Here is a 13,252-nt window from a genome sequence, read left to right as displayed (position 1 = left end):
CATTATTTTCCGTCAAAGTGGAGATCTGGGGATGGAATAAATCAATGTAGCATTAACACCTCTAAGAGAACAGTCCTAGAAGACATTTCTAACTGGAACAGGTCTTAGTCTCTTTGGTACGAGTTATAAAGTGAGGCATTTCTTACTGGTCCATGCTAGTGTCATGGAGAAATGTCTCCGTAGACAAATCAAAGGCAGGTGCAAGACAGGATTTTGCATGGTATGAAGCATTTTCAGTGAATCTTTGGTATCTTTATGGAGTTGGTCACCTTAAGCTTCCCGAGGGAAGATAACCGGTTCCTCATGCCTAGTAGCTCTTCCTCAAATAGCTTCAAGAAGTTTAATATCACTGTTGTGTACATCCAACTCTTCTCCCTACGGAGATATACGTAGTTAAGAACATTTTTCTCCATGCCTAGAGGCCTCAAAGATAATCTCAATACATTCTTTTCTCATGGCACAGCCCTGTTTCTGGCTAATCAGGTTTCTAACCTGTACAGGCTGGAAGTTCCTCGGGTCACTGCTTCCACTCGTAATACCTGAGAAAATACACTTTCACCACCAGTGGAAGGAGAAATTGATAGGAGAATCGAGAATGTACTACTATGCTAGCCTGGACTTGCATGGAAATTTTTTCCATTTTTTGGTAACTCTACAGGCTCCAAATGTTACAACTCCATCCTGTTCCACAATGGTCTCACAAAGGCAGACATCATTGAAATCAAAGACTCAGGTGAGCCTAATTTCTCACCTGTGCTATTTTAAGAACAGGCAACCTTCACAGCTTCTACTTTTGACATCAGGGGGAATTCTGAAGTGGGGAACTGCACAAAACAAACTCAAAAGTTGGAGAAAGGATCAGTAGGAGATGTGACAAAAGGGAGGAGGACTACGTTGTTTTAAAAGTGACCTGTATTGTAAACAGATGAGTATCTGGGTTTGAAACCAACATAACTTAACTCTCCATGAATAATGGAGAAATACAGTATTTGAGTAAAAGCCACTTTTTAAACACCTAAGCAATTATTTTTGGTTTTCCAGTAGAATATCAGATTTGTAGTAACATACTAGCCCAGATGTACTTGTAAATAAATAAAAATACCTGCTTTGTAAAGATTATTGTAAAAGAATCTCTTAGAAAATAATGATGACTGAACTATTTTCTTTTAAAGGTGTGAACTTTTGCACAAGAAATAAGCAGTCTTTTAACTAGCAGTAAATCTTCATAATAAAAGGCAAAAGGGGTAAGAGAAATGGCAGGAATGCATCTCCCAATCCAAAGTGACCCTACAACTAGTTTTGATGAGCCTACTAAAAAATCCCCAAGATTTCTGTGTTACTTCAGAGGTTCATCTTCAAGCTTTCTCTCACATGGTCAAATATTTAAAATGATACCTTGTTCTTTTTCTCTCAGGATGGAATGGAGATAAACAAATTTTTTTTTGTCACGTAAATGGAAGAAAAGCACGTTTCAAAAAGACCTCAAAAAGAAATATATGTGGGGGAGGATACCTGTGCTCAGTTTATTCCTATACAAACTCAGATGGGAATTCTTGACTTGAAGTATCACTGTTCATGCTGTATGGTCAGAAGATGATAAGATGTAGAAAATGGGCTTTAATTTCACTATAAACTTGGTTGCAATTTACCCAGCCAAGCACTCATCATAATTAACATCCATTCCTTTCTAGTGTTCAGTATTTGAATCATAATATATACTTGTCACAATTTTGTCTTTTCTCTAAGTAAAACTGACAGATTTTTGAGAGGCTGCAGATTAAAACAGGGAAACGACTGAAGAATAAAACCCTAGAATGCATTTTTACACACAGTTTTAATGTGAAATATTTTTAAGCTAGCTTCATTAGACACTTGAGGTATCCATTATAAACACTAGGATTCATTTTGGGAGAATACTGATAATTTTTTAAAGATAAATTCTCTTTTAATTGGGTTTTGCACAGTTAATGGAAAGGAGAAAACATACCACGTTTGATTACCACCCTGTTGTGATCCTTTAATTAAACTGTAATTTAATACCCCTGCCACCGAATCATCTTTCATTTCCGTTGTTGCAGGTTGCTTTAGGCAGAAAAAAATATTGCATACTTGTAATACAATTTTTATTAATTTCTAACTCAATGTCAGCTGGAGGAAAAAAGTATTATTCAACCCAAACATATGATAAGTGCACTGGAATAAAATGAGAATTCCTCTTATCTACTGGGACAGAGAATAGACAGCCTCTTTTACATCCAGAATTCAGATAATTCCCCGTGATACAAAAAAAGCGTGCTGGACGTCAGATAATAAAAAATTTATTGCCAAAACTAACCAAGCCTTGTGATGAGACCTTCAGGGGGGCGGCGGTGAGCTCCAAGGCGAGCTGAAGGGACCCGGCGCACGCAATTACTGTTTAAATTTATTGGAAGTTCGATATCTTCAGCGAGCCTTGGGCTGTACTTAGGTCCTCTGAAACCCGACTTGGCGCTCAGAGGAGCAGGGGGAAGGGGCCGCATCTCCGTGGCTGCGCTGGACGGGCCCGGGCGGTGGCGGGCGCTATAAAGCGGCGGCGGCGGGCCCGTGGGAGGTGCCGGTGTACCGGTGTGCCGCTGGGGAAGGCGGGGGGCCGGGGGAGCGCGCCCGGGGGAGCGCGCCCGGGGGAGCGCGCCCGGGGGAGCGCGCCCGGGGGAGCGCGCCCGGGGGAGCGCGCCCGGGGGAGCGCGCCCGGGGGAGCGCGCCCGGGGGAGCGCGCCCGGGGGAGCGCGCCCGGGGGAGCGCGCCCGGGGGAGCGCGCCCGGGGGAGCGCGCCCGGGGGAGCGCTCTGTCTCTCAGCCGCCGCGGTGCCCGTCGCGGGTCCGGCCGTGCCAGCATGGTGGATGTGTTCAGCGGGCGGCTCCTGGTCAGTAAGGATGGCCGCAGCGTGGACCCCGAGGAGGCCTTGGAGAACAAGGTCGTGGGCTTGTATTTCTCCGCCGGCTGGTGCTCGCCGTGCCGCGACTTCACCCCCGTCCTCTGCGACTTCTACACGGAGCTGCTGGAGGAGACGGAGCCCCCCGCCCCCTTCGAGGTCGTCTTCATCTCCTCCGACCACAGCGCCGAGGAGATGGTGAGCTACATGCGCGCCATGCACGGGGACTGGCTCGCCCTGCCCTTCCACGACCCCTACAAGCAGTGAGTACCCAGCGGTCCGGAGCCCCTGCCCCGAGGGCCGGGAGAGGGAGGGGGGGGGCACCTGAACAGCCCTAGCAGGGAAATAAGTCCCTGAAACTCCTCGGAACCTCCACTTCTGCCCCGTTATCCCGCGCCTGCCTTCCTGCTGAAGTCCCTGGAGCCCAGGTTGGAGCGTCTCCCGGCCGCGCCCCCGCCCCGAGCCGCGGCTGCCGCTGGCTGTCACGCACGGACACAGCCTGCTCGCTTGGTCTTAGCCCGTACCATATGTAAAGAACGTTTTTCTTTTTAAAGTGCGGTTTTGCGCACTTCGTTTGGTAGCTGAAAGATCTTTGAACAAGAGTTAGTAAAGACCCCGTGTGTTAAAGAGATGAGTGAGGTAAAAAGAAATGAACGGCAGGTGAGGATGCAGTGATTGCTTTTCAGCACGGCGGTAGTTGTTACTAAGGTTGGTCTGCATTGTGTAGGTCAGCGCTCTGGGAAAAGCAAATGAAGAATCAGCGAAACTTGTAACTGAACTACTTTAAGCAGAGCAGAGCACACTGTGGAGAATTTCAGACAGAGACAGTATCAGCTGGAGTTTAGCAGTGGCACACTGCACCTGGTAACTGAAGTGTAAAATTCCTGTGCTGTTCAGTTTCCAAAGGGACATTCCTGTTGGTAGCTTACTTATGAAAACAGCAAAAGGAAAGGACATGACTGTGCGTAAGTAACGGAGTGTTTTGATGACCTAAGTCAAGAGTGGAGGCTCATTTGGATGACTTTCAGAAATCTGATTTAGCTACTGTAAGTATAGACTGGGATTAGATGAGCACAAGTAAGATGTTCAAGGTTACTGAAATGCCTGTAACTGGAGACTTGAAGTACATGTAAAATCTAATAAAGGCATTTTTTCCCTCCCACTCCTTAAATGAGTAGATTGTGAAATTCTTTTTCCAGGTGGTATCAAAGCCAAGAAGGTAATATGACTTATAAAAGTAGATTGGGTAATAAAACTTGCAGCCAAATTAATTCCTCTAGTAAATAACTCTTTCCTAGTGCTTCTAATAACTTCTAGCTTTCATTTTAATTCTAGATCCATCCGAGTATGCTACCTGGTGTGTAACACCCCTGCTACTCACTCAACAGGGAACATGATTGCTAATCTTGCTTTTTCAGTGCAGTTTGACAAACTCAAGAGCAAATTACTTGAACCCAGGAACTATTTCATCCTTTCTTGGCTCATTCCTGGATGCCAGCTTCCAATTGATGTTAGGTCTTTTTAATGACAGGTCCCACTGGCTTAAATATTGTTTTCAATAGTTCTCCACAAGAACTTCTTCCCAGGCAGTAATTGTATTTGATATCTACTAATCATAATAGAATGCAGGCAAGTTTCCTGATGGAAATGTAGCACTTGAGGCCCCTGTGCCCAGCAAGCTGCTCAGCACGGCCCATGGCAATGCGCTTACATCTTCATCCTCTGTGTATTAGAGGTCTATTTCTGACAGCTCCTGCTCATGTCATGCAGAGTGGAAGCAAAGAGAGAGTTTAATTGGCTTTTCTGTGGAATCCTGTGATGTCCTTCACAGTTCCATAGAGAAGCATGGCTTGTCCTGCCAGGTGACTGTGAGTTCTCAGTGGCTTACTAAAGAAAAAGGTGCAGAGGGATACGAACAAGCAATGTTTTTGAATGTGTGTTTCTCGCATATAACAGTAAAGGACCATGTGGAGCTGTTCAAGGTGCTTAGGTTGGATTAACTTTGTTTGGTGTCAGGGGTACTGGTGAATCATCGTAGACTAGGAGCAGATGTGTATTCACTAAACCAAACTATAATTCTGGCTAGATACTAGTTCTAAATAAGAATATAATGTTAAAAATTGATAAGATAATAATATTATTAATATTTTAAAATATACTAATATTTTTTAAAGTTTAATTGCAATTATTGAATTGGTTATTGGTTTTTTGACTGTGTAAAGAAGGCATTTAGTATCTTCAGTGAGGTTAAAATATCCTAGCTGGTTGCTTCAGTGTTTAAGATACATAATTGCAGAATAGACCGTTTCTTCTAGATGCAACAGAGCCAATTCTAAGTATGACATCTAAAATAGTTTTCAACAACAGAAGCATGGAGTTTCTTGATGTTGAATTTTGTCTTAAGAAATAGTCAGCATTCCTACTTGCAATGTGTGAAGCCTAGCACTACAGTGTCAAGCCTACCTTCAGAGAAGCAAGTCAGTCCTGACTGTCCTCCCAGAGGTGGGACTGCACATTTACTGCTTCATGTGGTCTGTGGCATGACTAATAGGAAATACTGCTCCTGATGCTTTTGCTGTCTGCAAGTTAGTGTACATTTTTTTTTGTTGCCTGAGGCACAGGATTTTGATTCTTGAAGTGGGGTCTGAAGACAGTCCAGTAGGAAGTGAGCACTTGGAAGAGAAAGAGAGTAGTAGAGAGGAAAAGCAGGTGTAGGACAGAACATGTCAACAACAAATGCTGTTAAAAAGGACTGATATTTTGATAATGGTACACAAAGACATACTGCTGTGTTTGTACTGAACTCTGCAGTGAAAAGCATTAAGTTTTGTGAGGGTGCCTACTGTGTACAGTGGTTCTTGCAGGCTTCCAGGTAGGCAGGTATTTACTGAGTTGGCCTGTACAGCTCAGTAAAAATTAGAATCATAGAGAATGTCATAAAAGGAAAATGACAAGGTTGTATGCACGTTTTTTATTAGGAAGTTTTACATATGAGGGTGGATTGGCACCTGCAGAAATACTGGGGAAGATGGGGTGTTAAAAAAAACAAAGATAGAAAAATGTTAAGTATCTGAGCAGTTAGACTTTTTAGACTGCTATTTCAAAATCTCAGCAGCCACTTTAAAATTGAATCCCAAGCATGTGACGTGCATGCTTATGACTAAGATTTAACAATGCAGAAATTTCACAGCTGAAAGAAAATACTTAGAGCTGTGTGTGACAGAGAATACTGTTAGAAGCAGAGGAGCAAGGTACCCATCACTTTCATGTGACAGCACTTCCAAGTGAAAGCTGTTTTAATTCAAGTGTTGTCAGATATCACATTACACATCTGTATAAAATTTATCGTTTGTGTTCCCAAGATTATAATATACCTGACCAGTGTTATCTACATGTCAAGAACCCTCTTGCATATAGATCTTAAACCCTTATACAAACATACTCACTTGTGTTTTGACTCAGCCTGCATAGGCAGTCAGGCCCCAGAGAGCTGCTGGGTCACTCCCTGCCCCCATGGGATGGGGAACAGAATGTGAAGGGTGAAAGTGAGAAAACTTAGGGGTTGAAATAAAGACAGTTTAATAGATAAAGCAAAAGTGAAGATACACAGGCAAAGCAAGATATGAAATTAATTCATTACTTCCCATTCACAGGCAGCTATTTAACAGTTTCCAGCACAGGGAAGCCTCATCCTGTAATGATTGTGTGGCAAGATAAATCTCCTGGCTCTGAATGTTGGTCCCCTCCCCCTTCTTCCATCAGCTTTTACAGCTGATCATAGGCTTACATGGTATGGAACATCCTTTGGTCATCTGAGATCAGCTGTGCCTCCTCACAGATTCTTGTGCACCACCAGCCTACTCACTGGCATGGTAGCATGAGAAACAGGAAAGGCCCTGCTGCTGTATAATCACTGCTCAGCAATAGCTAAAACACTGGTGAGTTATCAGCGCTGTTTTGGTACTCACCATGTGAGCTGCTGTGAAGAAAATTAGCTCCCATCCAATGGCAATATTATCTAGAAATACAAAATCTGTGCTCTCAGAAACTTTCATCCAGCCTTCTCATAAGAATCAAGAAATCTAACATTGACTATGACTTCCAGTTTGCATCAGTCTTAATGTCATAGATTTTTATTTCTATTTATGGTTTAATGATACTGCGAGTTGCCATTGGAGTTAGTCCCATGGCACGTGTGTGGTTTGTGCAGGTGAGTCATGGGATTTGAGGTCCCTGTTGGAGAGAATGATCTTAGTAAGTTTTATTTAAGTCATTTTTGCAAGCACATGTACACAGTGATTGAGAAGCATTGTCTGCAGAACTCTTTCTGAGGCTTCTTCAGGTTCACCCATCTTGCAAGTTGCACACAAATGTAAGCAAAATCTGTGCGTGCTTCAGTCTGGTTTGATGCAGCCCTAAGGCTGTCTGATCAAGATTCCATGCTGGGCTGGATATATGCATTCCCTTAGGAAAGTAAAGTGTAAGATTTAAGTATAAGTCTCCATACCAAATGACCTTCTATCTCCTAGTGCTCTGTCTCTGATTGCTACAATTGTGTTTTTCATCCACCAAACCAATAAGAAGTGTCTTCCACCCATCTTGTTTGTCATTCAGGTGGCATGAGGTGATAGTAGTTTCACATGGCTTCTATGCACACTTGCTTTGGAATGTGGTTTTTTCACCTGTTTTGGCAGATTTCAGAAAGGTCTGTAGGGACTGTTGGTTGATTGCTTGTATGTCACAATTTGCTGTGACAAAAGTGAAGTGTGAGAAAGCAAACCTGGTCCAGACCTATTATTGCTGCTTCTGTAGTATTCCCTGCATTATTGCTCAGCCAATATAACAGCAGAGCAGTGTCCTTAACCTATTGATTTTTCTCAAGGAAAAATACAGAAGAGAAAGCACGTTTCAAGAATGCCGTATCTGGCTCAATATTGCATTTAAGTCTTATTTTTCGGTATATTTTCTTTTCCACCCTGAGGAATTATCCCTGAGAATGTCTATATATCAGTGTCAAGTATTTTTAAACAATGTCTACATTTCTTTTCTACTCAAATTTCTTTGGCATTTGAACCTCATACAGAAAATGTTCTTGCTTGTGGTGATGGCACTCAGGCAGCATATTTCCATTTAGTATTTTAAGTATGTTTTGAGAGAGATGTTGCTAGTGTTTTGGAATTTGGATATTTTGTTATTGCTTGTTTTTTGTCAGTCCTCCGGTTCTTCTAAAGGTGCAGAAGAGGAGCTGAAAATTTTTCTTTGTCAACGCAGATAGGTGGCTCTTCTTCCAAATATTTTCATTGCTTACTTTTCTGTATGTAGAAGGTCTGTTTCACTGAGGGAGTTAAAGGAACATCTTCAATCTCTTCCATTTACACAAAATGGTGTAATGGTTTAATGGTGATTGCAGGAAGTGGCACTATGGCACACTTGAGTGTATTTGTAGGGGAATGAATATCAAATGCTAAGTGAGACCCTTCTCCTGTCCTGTCAAAAGGGCCCAGAATGACATCTGGTTTGGGCTAGTAAAAACAGGGTGGAAGAGTATGTCAAACTTTGCTTCTATGGACATCTTTTACATCTCCAAGAGCCTCTGCTCCTGTGGAAACTGCAGGGAGCAGTGATGAGCATTTACAGGAAGGATCCTGCAGCTCTCTGAACTCTAAGAGCTTGATACCACTGTGTAGGCTTCCAGCTGCAGCCTTGTTCATCTCCTTACACTACCTAGTGCTCTGCCTCAAACTCTGAGGAAGCCCAGGCACTCATCACTTCTCTCCCACGTGTTCTGGCCAGAGCAGCCTTCTTAAGAGACCAGGAGTTTTTGTAAAATGCTCCTAATGGTGTGTTTTATTTTCAATTTTTTTTCCCTCAGTGATCTGAAGAAGAAATACAACATAACAGCAATTCCTAAACTGGTGATTGTGAAACAAACTGGAGAAGTCATTACTGATAAGGGAAGAAAACAGATCAGAGACAAGGGGCTGTCCTGTTTCCGGAACTGGCTTGAGGGTGCAGATATCTTTCAGAATTTTTCTAACTAAAATGTTGGCAAATGAAAGCAAGAAAACATTGTGGAAAACTTGGTAGAGCTCTGAAAAGACTCTTGCTTTGTTCAGAATGAGAAGGGTAAGGCTTATTTATTTATCTTTGCTTGTAAACAAATTTTGGGTTTGGCTTGAAGACCAGTTATTCCAGTGTCATAAAATGCAATTATTGTTATATTTGTATTGTTCTATCTATGGTATTTGGTATGAACCACAAATAATACTGAAGAACTTCAGAAGAATAGGCTGTTTGGACAGTAATAATAGAAACTTGTGAAATCTATGCAAATACTTACTTTGCAAAGTCAACACAGTAAAAATAAATGCAAAAAACCTATTTATTGATGAATTTTTGTTTTCACAGGTGATTAGTACATTTTATTGAGAAAATCAAACTGTTTGCTTTAATAAATTACTGTTTATGAAATATGTCTCATGTATTTCCTTATCTACCTTAACAAGAATAATCAGAAAATGTAGTGACTTTAAAATAGAACACATTTGTTTGTCAGTAGTGAAGAAATATTCTACTTTATTTTACTTTTATAGGATTTGTTTATATTTATTTATAGTTCTGCTCAGTTTTCCTTATCCCTGGATTTTAAAACTTGGCCCTATAAGCTAAGTGTAGCATTGGAACTACATGGTCTTTAAGGTCCTTTTTAACACAAGCCATTCTGTGGTTCTGTGATATTAGCTTCCAAGTTAACATCAGGTCAAGTTAAGAAGAAACTGTTTTCTAACTTTTCTTTTGCCAAAGTATGTAGAAGCAAACATTATAAAAAATTATATCAGGTCTCTCTGATGAATGCTCATGTTGGATCTAAAGCACAGCTTGATTCGCTGTCTTTTCATGGTTGAGGTCCCAGCCCACACATCCATGCAATTAATGAGCCAAAAAAGCCCACTTCCCATGCAAGCCAAGTGTTTGTTGGTTAGAATTTAAAGACTTTAACAGAGTTATTATTGTTTCAATTGCAAGCACTTCATTACTAACACTTTAAGTCTGGTTGACTCAGTTTGGAGCAAGAAAGCCTGTGTCCATCAATTGTAGCACTCCAGTTGTGCGTTGTGTCCCCAAAAGCTTTGTGACCCCCAAGGGGTCACAGTCCTTTAACTGCACCCAGAATTCTGACTGGGCTGTGTGTGTAGGTGTAGAGGCATTTCAGTGAGGCACCCAAGAGTGCTGATTCCTCAGAATGGGCTTGTTCTACAGACAATTCTTGGCATGGCTCTTCTGGAAGGGCTGCCTCTTCAGCCTTGCTTTGATGATTGTCCCATCTGCAGGCATTGGCTTACTGACCCCCTCCACAGCTGCCTCACTTGCCTTGCCATGAGAAAACTTAACCAAGAGGGTCCAAAATTTATTGTGTGTGAATAATTGTATCATTTAATAATAAACCTGCATCATTTTCTTGTAACGGAGGGGAAAAAGAATTCTCTGAAGAGGGGAAATGTAAAAAGTCACATGTACTTCACAGTAGATAAGAAGCAAGTACTCCAGAGAAACTCATTTTGAAATGAAAAAGATAGGTCTAGAAAATGTTCAGCATAGAGTTATGAGTTCTGAGCACCTTTTAGCCATTTTTAAAATTCCATCTGTGTACACCAAAGATAATTTCTAATTTTTGCCATCTCACTGTATAAATAGTATTTATATTCTTTCCTAATGAATGCTAACCTCTTTAGTGAATTTTTTGTGTGAGATGTAAGCACTGCCTGCTGTTCTAAGACCAGCTAATGGCAGATATATTTCAAATATAAGATGAGAAAAAAATTAATAGAAGCTCTTCCAAAAGTTTTAAGATGGGTTACCTGAATGTGGAATAATTTATATATCAAAAGTATCCACTGCACCCTTTTATCAGGTATAAGGCATTACTTCAGCCAAGATATCTTGGTTCATTGCTTGTCTATATGCACATATATGAAAGAACTCAGTATTTTATAACAGAGATTGACTTAGGCCCTTTGGATAATTGAAAGCAATTGAGTAACACAGGTTCCAAGTAAAATCCAGCTAGGAATTCATAATGATGAAACAAATATATATATATATACTGTATAAAAAGCTTGGTGTGACTTCAGTAAGGAGTGTTGGTTTTGCACATCAGCATTTGGAATATCAGAAAACTGTTTTCCTTGTCAGTGTTAAAATAATCCATATTTGACCTAGATGAAGTACAGAGTAGTGGAAAACATTTTCTTATTAGCAATGGTTTGTGAAATTAGAGAAGCAAATCAGTGGGTCACCTGTAAGGCTTATTATTACTTGGAATGTGTTCTTTAGAGATGGAACTTTATAGTTCCATATACATATATATATATATATATATAGTTTATACACTCATCTTAGAATGTACAGAATTGTCCCTTTAACGTCCTTAAATTATTTTTCAGTTCACTGATGACTTTCTACCCTCTGTTTTTAGTCACAGTCACTTTGAATGTTAGTGAATACTAGTACTTTTTCAGGGCAGTGGGGAAGAAAACTTCATTTTTTAAATACAACAATAGACAGTAGCATAGTGATACTGGTTGATGCTGCACCTTCTTAAAGGGGTCAAATAAAAACCAAGTAAAGTTAAGAGGAGGAACATTCTTCCTAATTCCACTGGACAAGATATTGCCCATTATTAGTAAATTATTTATAGATCAATATATGCTAAGATTGCATAAGAACCAATGGTGCTGAATTTGTTGTAGATGTTATGGACTTTTACTTTACTATGAAAAATGGCAAGGATTGCAAGTTGATACTTTGTGAATTAATAAACAGCCTGGATCTTGCAGAGACATGCTGCAGGTGAGTGCTGCAGGCTGTCTTGTGACTCTTTTATTTTAGGAAGGAGAAAAGAAGGCTGGTGGCAGATTCAGACATGAAATAAACATCAAAAAGGCAATGTTAAGGCAAAAGGCAAATCTCTCTTTGTTAATCTTTCATTCCTTTACCCTGCTACCCAAAGAGCATTCCTTCTTCCTCCTCCAGAGCTGCTGTTGTCAAATTTTATTAGTATTATGATGTATTTAAATATATATGTGCACAAAAATGGAGGGGTGGGGATGGTATTTAATCTTTGTTTATTCACCTAAACTCTTCAATCATGAGACTTTGGGCTGAAGAAAATCCTTAAAGTAGGTACTTAGAAATTCCTTGAATGCTGTACTGATATCTTGATATGTATTTTTAATACTAATTTAATCTTTCACTTTCCTTCTCAGCTGAGAGTACATACAAAATCTCAGTAGCTCTTCCTGCAGTATGAGTTAAATCTAGACTGCAAACAGATGTTCTGCAGGACAAAAGTAGTAGTTGGTACTTTTAATTTCATTTCCACCCTGTGCACAACCTGGTTTTGCCTTTTGTACAGCTGAGTTTTCTGTTCAGACCAGACACCATTAACTGTCATGTGTTCTCTCTGCAGGCAATATTCATAAAAGGGAATTTTTTCCTAAAACTTTGTCATATAAATGACGAAAACCAAACAGAAACACCTTTAAGCCTTCTACCTCCTCAATGTCATTTAAATTTCTCTAGTAGATGAAGTTCAATGATCAATCTCCTGACCCTCAGATATTATGTATTATCCTATACCCTCAGTTAACGCTGTGAAAATGATTCTAGGTGAAGAAGTTATGTTATGTTTCTATCCAAGAAAACACTGCATTTAAGCATAGCAGCACAGCCCCAAAGAAATACTTCAAAGAGAAGCTGAGGTAACTTGGCACAGGGGTGTTCTTACGTAGACTCTTCTCTGGGCAGAAACTGAGATGGGAGCCCTAAAAACTCAAACAGATAAATAAAACTTGTAGGCAGGTTGTAAATAGATACAAGCACTGTCCTGGAAATGTTTGTACTAGCTATTCCAGTAACTCTGCCTACTTGGATTTGTAGGACATTGACAAATCAATAGATTCTTAGAACACTAAACAACCATTTTGCATAAGCAGCAGCCAAATCTCCCTGACCCTTCTTTGTACAAATAACCTTAAATGCATGCACAGGGCATGAAAGGACATATTTTTCAGAGATTACAGTCTTCCCAAGTGTAACACGAGGGCACATTTCCCATGCAAACATAAAATTTACCAATATTGTTATGCTTGGATGAAAATTATTTTCAAAGGAAGTTATTTTACTCAAATAAGTGGGGATTTGTCCCAGAACAAGGCCATTTACTGAGATTCCCTTCTTTGGTAATAGGTTCAGTTTGGTTTTGTAAGGCAGTCAGGTTTCTAGCAGGAAAAGTCTTAAGCTCTCTTCAACAGATAGAATGCCTGCTTAAGCATAGAAGAG

General features: G+C 40.5%; 1 protein-coding gene across 1 annotated transcript; it reads left to right on the top strand.

Annotated features, from left to right (window-relative positions):
* The first annotated feature begins 2,774 nt into the window (after nt 1-2,774).
* On the top strand, nt 2,775-8,952 carry NXNL2 (nucleoredoxin like 2). The gene is made up of 2 exons (XM_058827432.1): nt 2,775-3,174; nt 8,784-8,952. The coding sequence occupies exons 1-2, from the start codon at nt 2,873-2,875 to the stop codon at nt 8,950-8,952; spliced, it is 471 nt and encodes a 156-aa protein (XP_058683415.1). The 5' UTR covers nt 2,775-2,872.
* The last annotated feature ends 4,300 nt before the right edge of the window (nt 8,953-13,252 follow it).

This window comes from Poecile atricapillus, chromosome Z (genome assembly GCF_030490865.1).
Source record: "Poecile atricapillus isolate bPoeAtr1 chromosome Z, bPoeAtr1.hap1, whole genome shotgun sequence".
NCBI lineage: Eukaryota > Metazoa > Chordata > Aves > Passeriformes > Paridae > Poecile > Poecile atricapillus.
Note: the sequence above shows the minus strand (reverse complement) of the source record. Positions and strands in the feature narration are given on the sequence as shown.

What these genes read in the sequence shown, in the direction of transcription:
- NXNL2 (XM_058827432.1), top strand. Translation starts at nt 2,873, where the DNA reads ATGGTGGATGTGTTCAGCGGGCGGCTCCTGGTCAGTAAGGATGGCCGC. An exon ending in TTCCACGACCCCTACAAGCA is followed by an intron (nt 3,175 to 8,783) that starts GTGAGTACCCAG and finishes TTTTTCCCTCAG; the next exon opens with TGATCTGAAGAAGAAATACA.